At 44.9% G+C, this 16,954-nt stretch overlaps 1 protein-coding gene across 9 annotated transcripts in view; it reads left to right on the forward strand.

The window, feature by feature from the left end:
* Positions 1 to 13,459, forward strand: part of LOC106566761 (IQ motif and SEC7 domain-containing protein 1) — a 121,955-nt gene extending 108,496 nt beyond the window's left edge. For 8 of the 9 annotated variants that reach the window (XM_014135128.3, XM_014135130.3, XM_014135132.3 and 5 more), the window contains exons 10-14: positions 77 to 176; positions 1,991 to 2,152; positions 3,940 to 4,116; positions 6,055 to 6,104; positions 9,614 to 13,459. In XM_014135128.3, coding sequence (XP_013990603.2) covers positions 77 to 176; positions 1,991 to 2,152; positions 3,940 to 4,116; positions 6,055 to 6,104; positions 9,614 to 10,138 — 1,014 coding nt within the window. In that variant the 3' untranslated portion in view covers positions 10,139 to 13,459. The remainder of the gene's footprint in view (positions 1 to 76; positions 177 to 1,990; positions 2,153 to 3,939; positions 4,117 to 6,054; positions 6,105 to 9,613) is intronic. The other variant, XM_082959907.1, reaches the window with a different exon arrangement.
* The last annotated feature ends 3,495 nt before the right edge of the window (positions 13,460 to 16,954 follow it).

Genomic DNA, 16,954 nt, shown 5'->3' on the forward strand with positions numbered 1-16,954 from the left:
TCTCTCTCTTTCTTGCCCCCACAGTATAACTTGTGTATTTGGCTGTGTGTTTGTTTGTGTGTTTATTTGGGTGCAGGTGACAAAGATTTTCCAGAAGAAGAAGAACTCTGTGACATACAGCTTCAGGCAGTCTTTCTCTCTGTATGGGATGCAGGTTCTGATGTTTGAGAACCAGCGTAAGTGGCACAGACCTCTCACTCCCAATTCACCATCTCCCCAATGTGTTAACCCAGCATGCTTAAAGTGCATTCGGAAAGTATTCAGACCCTTGACCTTTTCCAGCCTTATTCTAAAATTGATGAAATAGTTTTTTCTCATCAATCTACACACAATAACCCATAATGACAAAGCAAAAACTGGATTTTTTCATTTTTGGCACATTTACAAAAAAATGTAAACTTAAATATCACATTTACATAAGTATTCAGATCCCTTACTCAGTAATTTGTTGAAGCACCTTTGACAGCGATGACTGCCTCGAGTCTTCTTGGGTGTGACGTTAAAAGCTTGGCTCACCTGTATTTGGGGAGTTTCTCCCATTCTTCTCTGCAGATCTTCTCAAGCTCTGTCAGGTTGGATGGGGAGCGTCACTGTACAGCTATTTTCAGGTCTCTCCAGAGATGTTCGATTGGGTTCAAGTCTGGGCTCTGGCTGGACCACTCAAGGACATTCAGAGACTTGTCCCAAAGCCCATTCCTGTGTTGTCTTGGCTGTGTGCTTAGGTTCATTGTCCTGTTGGAAGGTGAACCTTCGCCCCAGTCTGAGCTCCTGACCGCTCTGGAGCAGGTTTTCATCAAGGATCTCTCTGTACTTTGCTCCATTCATCTTTCACTCGATCCTGACTAGTCTCCCAGTCCCTGTCCCTGAAAAACATCCCAAACGCATGATGCTGCCACCGTCATGCTTCACCGTAGGGATGGTGCCATGTTTCCTCCAGACGTAACGCTTGGCATTCAGGCCAAAGAGTTCGATCTTGGTTTCATCAGACCAGAGAATCTGGTTTCTTATGGTCAGAGTCCTTTAGGTTGCTTTTGGCAAACTCCAAATGAGCTGTCATGTGCCTTTTACTGAGGAGTGGCCTCCGTCTGGCCACACTACAATAAAGGCCTGATTGGTGGAGTGCTGCAGAGATGGTTGTCCTTCTGGAAGTTTCTCCAATCTCCTCAGAGGAACTGAGCTCTGTCAGAGTGACCATGGGGTTCTTGGTCAACCTCCCTGACCAAGGCCCTTCTCCCCTGATTGCCCAGTTTGGCCGGGCGGTCAGCCCTAGGAAGAGTCTTGGTGGTTCAAAACTTCTTCCATTTAAGAATGATGGAGGCCACTGTGTTCTTGGGGACCTTCCATGCTGCAGACATTTTTTGGTACCCTTCCCCAGATCTGTGCTTCGACACAATCTATCTCGGAGCTCTATGGACAATTCCTTCAACCTCATGGCTTGGTTTTTTTCTGTGACATACACTGTCAACTGTGGGACCTTAAATAGACAGGTGTGTGCCTTTCCAAATCATGTCCAATCAATTGAATTTACCACAGGTAGAAACATCTCAAGGATGATCAATGGAACAGGATGCACCTGAGATAAATTTCGAGTCTCATAGCAAAGGATCTGAATACTTATGTAAATAAGTTAGTTAGGTTTTTAACAATTTTTTAATTTGCAACAATATCTAAAAACCTGTTTTAACTTTGTCATTATGGGGTATTGTGTGTAGATTGAAAAAATATATATTTTAATCAATTTTAGAACAAAATGTGGAAAAAGTCCACTGGTCTGAATACTTTCAGAATGCACTGTATATAGTACATCCCACTGGGTTTAATTTACCACAGAAATACATCTAACCGTCCCGGGATGATGGAATGAGACACTGTTTATACTTTCAAAACATCAGACAGATTTTCGGAACGTGTTCTTTTAAACTTCATCTGTGGTCGATGGACCTAGTTTTAAAGGTCTCTCTCTAGCTCGCTTGCTCTCTCTCTTGTCCAGATTACGGGAATGGAATCAAGCTTACATCAGCCATACCAGGTGCCGACATCAAAGTCCTCATCAACTTTAACGCGCCCAACCCCCAGGACCGCAAGAAGTTTACTGACGACCTGCGGGAGTCCATTGCAGAGGTCCAGGAAATGGAGAAATACAGGATAGAGTGTGAGCAGACATTTTAGCTCTTCCTCTGTCCACCCCTCCCTCCCTCTGTCCGCCCCTCCAGCCCTCTGTCCGCCCCTCCCTCTGTCCCCCTCTCCTTCCCTCCCTCTGTCCGCCCCTCCCTCCCTTGCCGCCGTGGGTCATGTAAACTCAGTGAAATAGAGGCAGAGAGGGCCTCATGGTCCTCATTACTAATTCACTGTTTATGAGGAGGACTGTTTAGAGTTCACAGGATGGCTACCAGGATGAGGACTGTTTATAGAGTTCACAGGATGGCTACCAGGATGAGGACTGTTTATAGAGTTCACAGGATGGCTACCAGGATGAGGACTGTTTATAGAGTTCACAGGATGGCTACCAGGGGGAGGACTGTTTATAGAGTTCACAGGATGGCTACCAGGATGAGGACTGTTTATAGAGTTCACAGGATGGCTACCAGGGGGAGGACTGTTTATAGAGTTCACAGGATGGCTACCAGGAGGAGGACTGTTTATAGAGTTCACAGGATGGCTACCAGGGGGAGGACTATTTATAGAGTTCACAGGATGGCTACCAGGATGAGGACTATTTATAGAGTTCACAGGATGGCTACCAGGAGGAGGACTGTTTATAGAGTTCACAGGATGGCTACCAGGAGGACTATTTATAGAGTTCACAGGATGGCTACCAGGAGGAGGACTGTTTATAGAGTTCACAGGATGGCTATCAGGATGAGGACTATTTATAGAGTTCACAGGATGGCTATCAGGATGAGGACTATTTATAGAGTTCACAGGATGGCTACCAGGATGAGGACTATTTATAGAGTTCACAGGATGGCTACCAGGAGGAGGACTGTTTATAGAGTTCACAGGATGGCTACCAGGAGGACTATTTATAGAGTTCACAGGATGGCTACCAGGAGGAGGACTGTTTATAGAGTTCACAGGATGGCTATCAGGATGAGGACTATTTATAGAGTTCACAGGATGGCTACCAGGATGAGGACTATTTATAGAGTTCACAGGATGGCTATCAGGAGGAGGATTATTTATAGAGTTCACAGGATGGCTATCAGGATGAGGACTATTTATAGAGTTCACAGGATGGCTATCAGGAGGAGGACTATTTATAGAGTTCACAGGATGGCTACCAGGATGAGGACTGTTTATAGAGTTCACAGGATGGCTACCAGGATGAGGACTATTTATAGAGTTCACAGGATGGTTATCAGGAGGAGGACTATTTATAGAGTTCACAGGATGGCTACCAGGAGGAGGACTATTTATAGAGTTCACAGGATGGCTATCAGGAGGAGGACTGTGTTTGTGGGATTCATCAAAGGGAAACACACAGAACACTATTTCTAAGAACGAGTCAAACGTCCAAAAAGATATAGGTGCACTAACAATGCAACATTTAATTACTATGTGTATGCAATAGTTACCAAATGTATACCTATAGTCTATGAGAAAATAAGGCTAGTGCCAGTGATGAAATTATATGAGGAAATGTAGAACTATTGTGTGTCTGAAAGCTAGCACTGAAACAAAGACACACACACACTCCTCACCTTACTCTCTCCCCATTTACCTCCCTACTGTTCTACATTTGCACACACTGTACATAGATTTTTCTATTGTGTTATTGACTGTACGTTTGTTTATGTGTAACTCTGTGTTTTTTGTCGCACTGCTTTGCTTTATCTTGGCCAGGTCACAGTAAATGAGAACTTGTTCTCAACTAGCCTACCTGGTTAAATAAAGGTGAAATAAAATAAAAAATAAAAGAATGTGTATGTTGATATACAGCTGAGCTGGAGAAGCAGAAAGGGGTGGTGAGGCCCAGTATGTCCCAGAGCTCTGGGCTGAAGAAGGAGGCTGGCAACGGCAACATGAACCGTGCCAGTCTGGATGACACCTACACTATGGGCGAGGGCCTGAAGAGGAGCGCCCTCAGCAGCTCCCTCCGCGACCTCTCTGAAGCAGGTAAGGTCAAAGGTCATCATTGTGTTCACCAGAGGGTCCTTTCCTGGGAGAGACCCTCTGTTTTGTTACTTCCTTACTGGTCCTATAGTGATATATCTCAGAGCATCCAACATTATGTTTTAGAGCACCATGCATTAATGTCAGACTTCTCCCCTCCTCCCCTAAGCTGTATTGATGATCAATCAAAACATTATTCCAGTGAGATGTTCCTATGAAATAACTAAAAGGCATACTATACATGGGCAGGGTGAGACTCCACAGGATCATTGAGCTTAAGGTCCTTTGTAAGTTTAGTCCCAAGATGATTTTCTGATACTGGTGCCCTACCTCAATGTGAAATAGTATTATCATAACCTGGGATATGAAACGAGAAGTAGGTGAGTGCCATAGAAAAATACAAGTTTCTAAATGAATAAGCTTTTTGGTATGATATTATCCATAGGCCTACTTTAGAGGATTTGCCTGTTCACTGAAAAGTGATATTGAAGGATGGCTCTCTTCCCTGTATCTGAATCCAAATATACTTTATATCTCAATGAACACCTTTGATTTTTGCACCTTTACGTGTCACATTCTCATTCTTAAATCCCTATTGTTTCTCAAAACATTTCATGACGAGCTTTGCTTGTTAAATGTTCAATTAATCTCCCATTTATTCACTCACCCTACCAGTCATTCTCTCATTGCTGTGATTCAACCCCACTGAACTCAATGGGGATATGTTCTCATACAATAACTGACAAAAGATGAGATTTGGTTCCAAAATGACAACAAGCATCTCATTGTCATGAATATCAGTACTTCACATAGCATCTCTGACTCTAATGCTCAGCACCTTGAGGACACGTCATTCATTCTGGATCTCAGTTATGTTAAGACATCATGGTAACGTAATGCAATCCATATAGGGGTCCTACAGTCCTACTGTATCTCACATTGGGAAGTATTTGCTCTGTTTCTATTGTCATGTTGGATACTGTACTGAAATACTGATATGATAAGGTTAGTCAGTGCTGAAGTCAATAGAACAACATAGCGTATCCTGTGTGTGTGTATGGTTAAGCCCTGTCTAATCGCAGGACGTGGCATGATAGTGTGGTCATTTCCTGTGTTTTTTTCTTTTCTCGTTATTCTCCATCTCATTATGTACTTCCTGATATTTCCATTCCCATTGGGTTTTCTCCTTTCTCCATATGTGAAGACTGGTCCTGTACCCATTGGCTGAGCCTCTAACAGTGGCAAACCGCTCTGTTTGCCCTTGGGCCTTTTCTGTATTTGCTCGTACATCTCATGTGCAACAGCCATTGTATTGCTTTTGATGTTCCTCCTCCTCCGTGACTGTCACTGCCATTGGCTCTCTTCAAAGCCAGCTGTGACCTTCCCTTATGACAATCTACATCTTGTGACAACATTAAATCCCTGTTGTCACATTTTATCAGGACAAAACAAAAAAATTCAACAATGGATAATCTTAAGTAGTTGTAGAGTATAGTTTGCTAAACGCTTTGTAGTTATGCAGATGTCCTCAGCTTAATGTTACAAAAATGATTTCCTTGTCCTTTTAAGTTTGAGCCCATGCCGGAGATTCGTTCTAGCATCACTTGAGTATTTTAGAAAGCTTATTATCAGAAATCTAGGATATATAATATGAATAGTGTAGAAGTACACAGACCAAATGTTTGTCTTTATCTCTGAACAAAGCTGCAAAAATAATAGCCTTAACTTCGCCACAGTAATACCTACCTATCAACCGGTTCCCCACACTCTTCCTGATCCCCTGTTCTCACCTCAGCCCAGATTTATCTCAGCTTCCAGTGTACTACTCACAACCCCCTGCACTGCCCCCTAGGGGAGAGGAGGGCTGCCTAAACCTCTGTAGTTGATCCAGGAGTGCTGTCCTATCCATCTCTAATCTGTGGTATTGCATGTCTCGGGCAGGCAAGCGTGGGCGCCGCAGCAGTGCAGGATCACTAGACAGCAATATGGAAGTAAGTTGGAAGCAGCTGGTATCCAAGCTACTCTCTATGTGATGATGTGCACTGTCAAAATACTCCGTACATTTTTTTTGGTCTTGCACCCCCCTCTGCTTCATAGACTCTCAGTTCATTTAGTGTTATGATAATTTTTTTTCTCTCTCGGATGCCTTTTAACAACCTGCCTGCCTCGGTTCGTGTGCATGCATGGGCTGCCTGCCTCTGAAGCTGGCCTTGTCTAGATGGGAGACATTTCTTGTTTTGGTCATGTGGCCAGTTTGCCCTTTTTCTTGAAACAAGCATGACTCTACTACTATTCTCCCTCCCTCCCTCCCTCCCTCTGGTCCCTGTGTCGTCATCGTACCCCCAACCCCTCCCCCAAATGTTTGTTGTCCTCCATTCAGCCATGTCCAGACCCGCAGTTTTACTTTGCTTTGGGGTTCTATTACCAAAGTCAGGGGTGCCAGTGAATACCTGTTGTAGCACCTACTCTCCCCCCAGTGTTATGTAACTCTAAAGCCCCTCTCCTGTTCCCTGGATCCTCTCTCACCACCCTGGTCCCTTTCCTGTCCCCTGGTTCCTCTCTCTCACCACCCTGGTCCCTCTCCTGTCCCCTGGTTCCTCTCTCTCACCACCCTGGTCCCTCTCCTGTTCCCTGGATCCTCTCTCTCACCACCCTGGTCCCTCTCCTGTCCCCTGGTTCCTTTCTCTCACCACCCTGGTCCCTCTCCTGTTCCCTGGATCCTCTCTCACCACCCTGGTCCCTCTCCTGTCCCCTGGTTCCTCTCTCACCACCCTGGTCCCTCTCCTGTCCCCTGGTTCCTTTCTCTCACCACCCTGGTCCCTCTCCTGTTCCCTGGATCCTCTCTCACCACCCTGGTCCCTCTCCTGTTCCCTGGATCCTCTCTCACCACCCTGGTCCCTCTCCTGTTCCCTGGATCCTCTCTCACCACCCTGGTCCCTCTCCTGTTCCCTGGATCCTCTCTCACCACCCTGGTCCCTTTCCTGTCCCCTGGTTCCTCTCTCTCACCACCCTGGTCCCTCTCCTGTTCCCTGGTTCCTCTCTCACCACCCTGGTCCCTTTCCTGTCCCCTGGTTCCTCTCTCTCACCACCCTGGTCCCTCTCCTGTCCCCTGGTTCCTTTCTCTCACCACCCTGGTCCCTCTACTGTTCCCTGGATCCTCTCTCACCACCCTGGTCCCTCTCCTGTCCCCTGGTTCCTTTCTCTCACCACCCTGGTCCCTCTCCTGTCCCCTGGATCTTCTCTCTCACCACCCTGGTCCCTCTCCTGTTCCCTGGATCCTCTCTCACCACCCTGGTCCCTCTCCTGTTCCCTGGTTCCTCTCTCTCACCACCCTGGTCCCTCTCCTGTCCCCTGGTTCCTCTCTCTCACCACCCTGGTCCCTCTCCTGTCCCCTGGTTCCTCTCTGTCACCACCCTGGTCCCTCTCCTGTCCCCTGGTTCCTCTCTCTCACCACCCTGATCACTCTCCTGTTCCCTGGTTCCTCTCTCTCACCACCCTGGTCCCTCTCCTGTCCCCTGGTTCCTCTCTCACCACCCTGGTCCCTCTCCTGTCCCCTGGTTCCTCTCTCCTACCACCCTGGTCCCTCTCCTGTCCCCTGGTTCCTCTCTCTCACCACCCTGGTCCCTCTCCTGTCCCCTGGTTCCTCTCTCACCACCCTGATCACTCTCCTGTTCCCTGGTTCCTCTCTCTCACCACCCTGGTCCCTCTCCTGTCCCCTGGGTCCTCTCTCACCACCCTGATCACTCTCCTGTTCCCTGGTCCTCTCTCCTACCACCCTGGTCCCTCTCCTGTCCCCTGGTTCCTCTCTCTCACCACCCTGGTCCCTCTCCTGTCCCCTGGTTCCTCTCTCTCACCACCCTGGTCCCTCTCCTGTCCCCTGGTTCCTCTCTCACCACCCTGATCACTCTCCTGTTCCCTGTTCCCTGGTTCCTCTCTCACCACCCTGGTCCCTCTCCTGTCCCCTGGTTCCTCTCTCACCACCCTGGTCCCTCTCCTGTCCCCTGGTTCCTCTCTCACCACCCTGATCACTCTCCTGTTCCCTGGTCCTCTCTCCTACCACCCTGGTCCCTCTCCTGTCCCCTGGTTCCTCTCTCTCACCACCCTGGTCCCTCTCCTGTCCCCTGGTTCCTCTCTCACCACCCTGATCACTCTCCTGTTCCCTGGTTCCTCTCTCCTACCACCCTGGTCCCTCTCCTGTCCCCTGGTTCCTCTCTCACCACCCTGGTCCCTCTCCTGTCCCCTGGTTCCTCTCTCACCACCCTGATCACTCTCCTGTTCCCTGGTCCTCTCTCCTACCACCCTGATCACTCTCCTGTCCCCTGGTTCCTCTCTCTCACCACCCTGGTCCCTCTCCTGTCCCCTGGTTCCTCTCTCTCACCACCCTGGTCCCTCTCCTGTCCCCTGGGTCCTCTCTCTCACCACCCTGGTCCCTCTCCTGTCCCCTGGGTCCTCTCTCTCACCACCCTGGTCCCTCTCCTGTCCCCTGGTTCCTCTCTCTCACCACCCTGGTCCCTCTCCTGTCCCCTGCCTGTTCTATGGAAAGAAAGCCCAGAGAGATTAGAAGCTCAGGGAGGTAGGTTATTTTACAGCAGTATCTCTACAATATCTCACTATCAGAACTCTTATCAATGGGCTTTTTTACACACAATATTAAATAGTCAATATGAAAGATGTGGATTTCATTCATCATCATTTATTCATTCCATGTGTTCATGTGTTGGTTTTAGAGTCTGGGGACCCTTAAAATGTCATTCCACTTTCAAAGAAATCTATAGGGTCTCTTTACAACCTTGGACAGAGCATGAACCAAATGAAGGGCTTCTAAAAGGTGGATGAATTACATAAAGGATAGAGTTGGAACTAGAACAGGGGAGAAGTGAACAGAGTTCTTTAAAAATGTGCTGCTTCCTGCTGTCTGGTTGAATGCTAACCCAATATGGATAGAGAGTATGCCTGTTACCTCCTCTGCATGTGGATCCGCTGCCTCCATTGTTTTTAACCATTTGCATGTGGGACTCTGTGCAGGTTTGGAAGGCGTTCAACAATATGAATATGTATAGGCCTGTATAGTTTTGATGCATCTATTATGAAGGTTCAGTTTTCAAATCTCATAGACACGTTGAACAGATTTCACACGTTGAACAGATTTCACACGTTGAACAGATTTCACACGTTGAACAGATTTCACACGTTATGTTAGAGTTTGTTTTGAAATGTAGGTTTCTTCATTTGTAACATTGTCAAGAGTGGCCATAACACTAATATTACCATTCATTATTTGTCTGTCAACCATCATGAGATGGCATTTTTAGTTCATTTTTTTGCATGCTCTGTCTGTAACGTTGTGCAACTTGCTGTTGAATATGCAGGCAATTTGCACCATTTCCATTTGCACCGTAGCCTAAACGATGGTAGTTTAGACTAGTAAAAGGTACCGTGTGAATGTCCAGTTGTATTAAAGGTACAGATAGATATGATGTCCCCTTCTTCTCTCCCACAGGGGTCCATCATTAGCAGCCCCCACACACGCCGGAGAGCCACGACCCCCCGCAGTGAGGGCCCGCCCCGGGGCCACCCCACCATCCCCAACTCCTCCTCCCTCCTCGGGTCGCTCTTCGGCAGCAAGCGGGCAAAGCCTTCATCCCAGAGCCATCCTCCTCTTCCTCCGCCCGGTCACCCCACCCTCATCTCCCACACGCCCCATCCGTCCAACCTCCACCACACAGCCCAGCAGGTAGCCCAGGCCCAGCTCCACCACTCCCAGTACTGCCAGCAGAACCCCCCTCCTTACCACCACCACCACCACTACCACCCCCCGCCCCACACACAGTACCACCAGCACCCGGCAGCATACGCATCCTCCTCCCACTCACACCAACACCCGCTTGTACCACAGCACAGTCACAGCACCCACGGCCATCATGCCTCACACTCCCAGCATGCCCTTCACCACCACAGTCAGCAGCAGAGCCCGGCACCCGGCGGGTCCAAACCCAAGCACAGTGGCATCAGCACCGTGGTGTGACGAGAGAGAGAGAGAGAGGGAGAGAGGGAGAGAGAGGGGGGGGTAGAGAGAGAGAGAGAGAGAGAGGGGGGAGGGGGGAGAGAGAGGGGGGGAGGGGAGGGGGAGAGAGAGAGCGACTCGTCCACCAATGGGACAGAGGGTATACTGTCCATGGCCTGTCCACTGTGTTCCACTGCTGTGGTTGAGATGGACCTCTGGTAGTCACCTGTATCCCCTCCCTATTTCAGCATCTCACCAATATGCAGGTTGGAAACCAGACTCAATTCCTCCACAAAGGGCCACGGCTCGAACCTTAGAGTGGGGGCCTCTTTCTTTCTGTCAGGGGTTGAGAGAGGAGGCGTTTTGTACGGGGAAACCCTTTCCCTCCTAATCCCTGTGAACTCACACCAAACCCGGCTGTGACGGCTGAAGAGAACCGTGCATCTCTGTAGGCCTCTCTACATTGCTCTGTTCTTTCAATAGCCTGTCTTCCCTTCGTGTAAGGAGTTGGGACAGGCCTGGGAAAACATTTCTGACTGTTTTCTCTGTCATGATGGCATATTATATTGTACACAGTCTTTTCGAAACAAGGCTAGCTTTAACACTACTTTCTTGAGGTTTGTGAAACCCTTTCTTTATTTTTAAGAATGCTATTTGTTGTTGCCTTTCGTAGAATTCATGTAGTGTAGAAAAGCTAGGTGTAATCATTTCACAATACCTAGACCAATGGACAGGCTAACAACTGAGGATCAGTCTCAATGGTAGTAGTTCTAGTGCTGCATTTACTGTAGATGACAGCTTTACGTGTTGTCTACTAACTCTCATTAATAAATGTGCCAATTACTAATGCATAAACTATTTAGTCCAGACTTCATGTACAGTATATTGTGCGTAAAGTACCTTCTAAGATTATACAACCATTATTATTATCATTAGAAAGGAACTTTCTCAGTATTATACTGACTCTATGGTAACAGGATAGATGGAAAGGAGGCGTGAACCCACATTGTCAGGCAGGCCAATAACCTGCTCTGGAACCCTTTGCCTTCCAACCAGAGCATTGAGAGACTCAGGAATGCAGCTGTGGCACATGGCCCTCCTAGTGCTGTATAAAACCTTAGTGGACAGACACTTCTTGGCATGGGCATTTACTGAGCATATGTTGCTCATCTGCTGGGTAGATGGGTCCCTCTCAGCTCAGTATAGTACTCCTTTATATGTTTAGCACTGTGAGTAAGGACATGTAGTAAGATAGCAGTGAAGATGTGTCACAGCTCTCTTGTTGAGCTAATGGGCTTCTCTTGGCTGTATGCTGGCTCAGCTCACAGCTTGCCTGACCTATCGGAGACTTTACTGATGGACCCACAGTAGAGCTGGTAACGTCTCATGCCAGTGATGCAGCTGCATTCTTGACTCTTCAAATTGAAATACAATAATCATTTTTTTTCTTCATAATTTACTATATTTTTGTTTTCTTCACAAAACCTGAGTAGTTGAGTGACTAAAATAAGCTCTTAAGTATGTAGTGAATTATTTGTTTGTTTGTCAACTTTGTTTATATCATTCTGTACGTGCAATATCTTCGTACTGATTTTGTACATTCAGAACAAGCAAAGGGTCCCTTCTGTTTGTTTTGTATGTTTTCATGTTGTGTCGTTATTTATTTATTTAGTTCGGACCCCTGTCGTTCTCTCTCAGTGGCTTAATGTGTGGTTGTTCTCATGGTTCTCTGAGAAGCACAGTCCTGGAATTCAGTGGAATGTCTAATAAGTGATGTTGCATGTAATGTTATTGATGTGAGGCTATCCTCTCCACATTCTATAACAAATCAGTGTTACCATAGCGATTAAAGTGCAATCACGTTTAAAAAAATGTAGGCCTTCTACAGGTTCAAGTCTGTTATCATGTTGTCCAGGAAGAGATTCAGGTGAAAAATATATATTTTTCATTTCAGATTATGTACTGACTTACACAGTTCACGGTGGAAGGAAAGAGGAATGTGTGTATATATTTTAAAAGGAATATGCTTCCCTGTGGGCAGAACAGAACTATTTTGCTGGATAAGCACATATGAAGGAGCGCTTTCATTTTTCAGGAAATCTGGAAAAAAATGTAGATCTAATATACAGCAAAGAAATGCAAAAGGAACTGGGATACATGTAAAGTAAAATAACTTTCTACATTCTACAAAATAAGAGTCTATTATCATGTGTACATTAAAGTAAGAGTCAACTGTTTCTCCCAATATTCAGGGTGTAAATGTATTTTAACATTCACTAAGAAAACTGAAACCATAAGACTACATTCAACACAACCGTTCATATTAGAGCCATGATATTATAACAAAAAAATAAGGACATTTAGACAGATAAACATATCTTATCTGGAACATGAATAATCAATTGAATGTCTTTCTAATAATTTCATATTTGCCTTTTTGTAACTCAGAAATGGTCGGACAACGTAAAAAAAAAAAAAAAAAGAACGAAATGTATACATTGATCTTGATATGTGTTGTAGTGCTTCAAGAAATGTCCACAGTGATCTACAGTCTGAGAAGTACCCCCACAATGCACTGCATGGACCTGATGCATCGTGTGTCCTTTTCACTGTGAGCTTGCTGACCAGGTCAGCCTGTAAAGTTGATTGACTTTATTTCCTTTCCTTTGGTTTAGATCTGGAATCTTCTGATGTTGACTTGCTCTTGCTGTCCCACGTTAAGCTGATTGTTACTTGAGCTCAGCATGCATTTATTTCATCTGCATATACATAGCCATTGTAAAAAGAACAAAACATTAACACCGTTGCACTTCTGTTGTTATTGAGCCGAGGGCTATGGTTGTGTAAATAGAAGAGTAGAAGTGTTGATTATGGAATTCTAAAAAAGGTGGTTTATCTAAAATGAAGATTAGAAGGGACCAAGTGCGAGAAAAGGGATATGTACATAGTGTGTATATTATCACTACTGTTATCCAACATCTGCCGTGGAGATCAGGGTGGTGTGCCCGTCACCTCATATGGGAGGTGGGAAATATATGATTCAGAACATATCGCTTGTCTCTGCCTCCAACTGTACTGAACTGTCATTCGCTGTGGATCTCAAAGACAGACTGTTATAACGTTCACTGCCTCCTAAACACACACACACACACACACAGACAGACACACAGACAGACACACAGACAGACACACACTCATCAAAGGGAAAGACAAGAGTGGCCTCATTTCTATGTGCATTCAGTTTGTCCAGTGAGTAGTGAGTCAGTAAGACCCCAGTTATTGTAAAACTTCAACTGTGACAATGTTGACAACGCTAAATAAACAAATATATGACTTATGGTATGCATGTGTTGGTCTTTGGCTTCTAATATGCATCATCATGTGTGTCATTCTGGCGTTCTTTTTCCATATATTTTACTAGGTCAGATTAAATAAAGCCATTGTCAACAAGGTCCTTTAGAAAGGCTATCTACTGTTTAGATGCATGTTGCATACCGGTATGTATGAGGGAGGTTTGTGTATTCTGTGTTAAGGTTAGTACACCTGTCGTTAATAAACAGCATAACCACTGGATGGCACACATTTGAGCAGAGATTAAGCAGTTTGTCAGCGCACCACCTAGTGGATAGATGGGTTCGAGTCAGTGTTTACCATACACTATTTCCTAGTGGATAGATGGGTTCTAGTCAGTGTTTACCATACACTATTACCTAGTGGATAGATGGGTTCTAGTCAGTGTTTACCATACACTACTACCTAGTGGATAGATGGGTTCTAGTCAGTGTTTATCATACACTATTACCTAGTGGATAGATGGGTTCTAGTCAGTGTTTACCATACACTATTACCTAGTGGATAGATGGGTTCTAGTCAGTGTTTACCATACACTACTACCTAGTGGATAGATGGGTTCTAGTCAGTGTTTACCATACACTATTACCTAGTGGATAGATGGGTTCTAGTCAGTGTTTACCATACACTACTACCTAGTGGATAGATGGGTTCTAGACAGTGTTTACCATACACTACTATCTAGTGGATAGATGGGTTCTAGTCAGTGTTTACCATACACTACTACCTAGTGGATAGATGGGTTCTAGTCAGTGTTTACCATACACTACTACCTAGTGGATAGATGGGTTCTAGACAGTGTTTACCATACACTACTATCTAGTGGATAGATGGGTTCTAGTCAGTGTTTACCATACACTATTACCTAGTGGATAGATGGGTTCTAGTCAGTGTTTACCATACACTATTACCTAGTGGATAGATGGGTTCTAGTCAGTGTTTACCATACACTACTACCTAGTGGATAGATGGGTTCTAGTCAGTGTTTAACATACACTATTGCCTAGTGGATAGATGGGTTCTAGTCAGTGTTTACCATACACTACTACCTAGTGGATAGATGGGTTCTAGACAGTGTTTACCATACACTACTATCTAGTGGATAGATGGGTTCTAGTCAGTGTTTACCATACACTACTACCTAGTGGATAGATGGTTTCTAGTCAGTGTTTACCATACACTACTACCTAGTGGATAGATGGGTTCTAGTCAGTGTTTACCATACACTATTACCTAGTGGATAGATGGGTTCTAGTCAGTGTGTATCATACACTACTACCTAGTGGATAGATGGGTTCTAGTCAGTGTTTACCATACACTACTACCTAGTGGATAGATGGGTTCTAGACGGTGTTTACCATACACTATTACCTAGTGGATAGATGGGTTCTAGTCAGTGTTTACCATACACTATTACCTAGTGGATAGATGGGTTCTAGTCAGTGTTTACCATACACTACTACCTAGTGGATAGATGGGTTCTAGTCAGTGTTTAACATACACTATTGCCTAGTGGATAGATGGGTTCTAGTCAGTGTTTACCATACACTACTACCTAGTGGATAGATGGGTTCTAGACAGTGTTTACCATACACTACTATCTAGTGGATAGATGGGTTCTAGTCAGTGTTTACCATACACTACTACCTAGTGGATAGATGGTTTCTAGTCAGTGTTTACCATACACTACTACCTAGTGGATAGATGGGTTCTAGTCAGTGTTTACCATACACTATTACCTAGTGGATAGATGGGTTCTAGTCAGTGTGTATCATACACTACTACCTAGTGGATAGATGGGTTCTAGTCAGTGTTTACCATACACTACTACCTAGTGGATAGATGGGTTCTAGACGGTGTTTACCATACACTACTATCTAGTGGATAGATGGGTTCTAGACAGTGTTTATCATACACTATTACCTAGTGGATAGATGGGTTCTAGACAGTGTTTATCATACACTACTATCTAGTGGATAGATGGGTTCTAGTCAGTGTTTATCATACACTACTACCTAGTGGATAGATGGGTTCTAGTCAGTGTTTATCATACACTATTACCTAGTGGATAGATGGGTTCTAGTCAGTGTTTATCATACACTATTACCTAGTGGATAGATGGGTTCTAGACAGTGTTTATCATACACTACTACCTAGTGGATAGATGGGTTCTAGATCTAGTCAGTGTTTACCATACACTACTACCTAGTGGATAGATGGGTTCTAGTCAGTGTTTATCATACACTATTACCTAGTGGATAGATGGGTTCTAGTCAGTGTTTATCATACACTACTACCTAGTGGATAGATGGGTTCTAGTCAGTGTTTACCATACACTACTACCTAGTGGATAGATGGGTTCTAGTCAGTGTTTACCATACACTACTACCTAGTGGACAGATGGGTTCTAGACAGTTTTTACCATATGCTACTACTTAATCCTAGTAATACCATAGAGTAGAGTCGGATCTGGTGTTGGGCCAAGAAATGCACTAATTCATAATTTTATGTGTCTTAGCATACTCTACATAGAACTGAATAGTTGTAGGTTATAGTAATAAGAAGTACATGAGCATATTCATGGCAGTTATGGAGACTCATATCAAGGATATGATAATACCACATTGGTCCTCATTGATAAAATGTATAGCAGTACAACATTACAAACTCACTCATTAAAAGCCTACAACATTTTTGGGAGATAAATCCTTATATTCACCCAACAGAAGTGTTTTCCTCTCATCACGTGACCCAAAGCTTGCCCTGTCAGTGGTGACTTTCATACATTCTTACGCTGTTACGTATGTGCAGAGGGGATTCTGACAGGTAAAAAACAGATCCGTTAAAAAATGGACAATAGTGGCGGACTTGAAGGACTTGAAGAATTATGAATTAGTGCATTTCTTGCAACTTTTCTAGAGCTTCCAGTATAGCACTGGACAGAACACCTGTGGATTCCTATTTGACAGAACACAGGCCTCAATGATGAGTGGAATTACAAGAGCTACCTTCTACTTTGGCTTCACTCTAGTCTTGTTGACAATAACTTAACACTGAAAGTTAGGCCTCACTCTAGTCTTGTTGACAATAACTTAACACTGAAAGTTAGGCCTCACTCTAGTCTTGTTGACAATAACTTAACACTGAAAGGTAGTGGGGATCAAAGGGTATCAAAATCAATCAAGATCAATGCTACTTCTTGTGACCAATTAGATGGGTTCATGCAGGTGACTGACTGGTCATGTATGGAGGAATCCTCACTCACTGTTCTTCAAATTGGCAGTACACCCAGAATATTGCTATGGGAACAACCGAGGTATCTCAGTGTCAAGGTCTCAACTTGGAGAGAGAGAGAGAGAGAGAGCCTTATGAGGTATTGGTCAGTCATGTGCGAGCCACCGGTAGTCATGAATTAATTATGCTAAACATGCAATATAACTTGTCTGTGCATAGCTGTATATAAGACAGTTGTTGGGACCGCCCCAG

Source organism: Salmo salar, chromosome 13 (assembly GCF_965601325.2).
Source record: "Salmo salar chromosome 13, fSalSal1, whole genome shotgun sequence".
NCBI classification, from domain to species: Eukaryota; Metazoa; Chordata; class Actinopteri; order Salmoniformes; family Salmonidae; genus Salmo; species Salmo salar.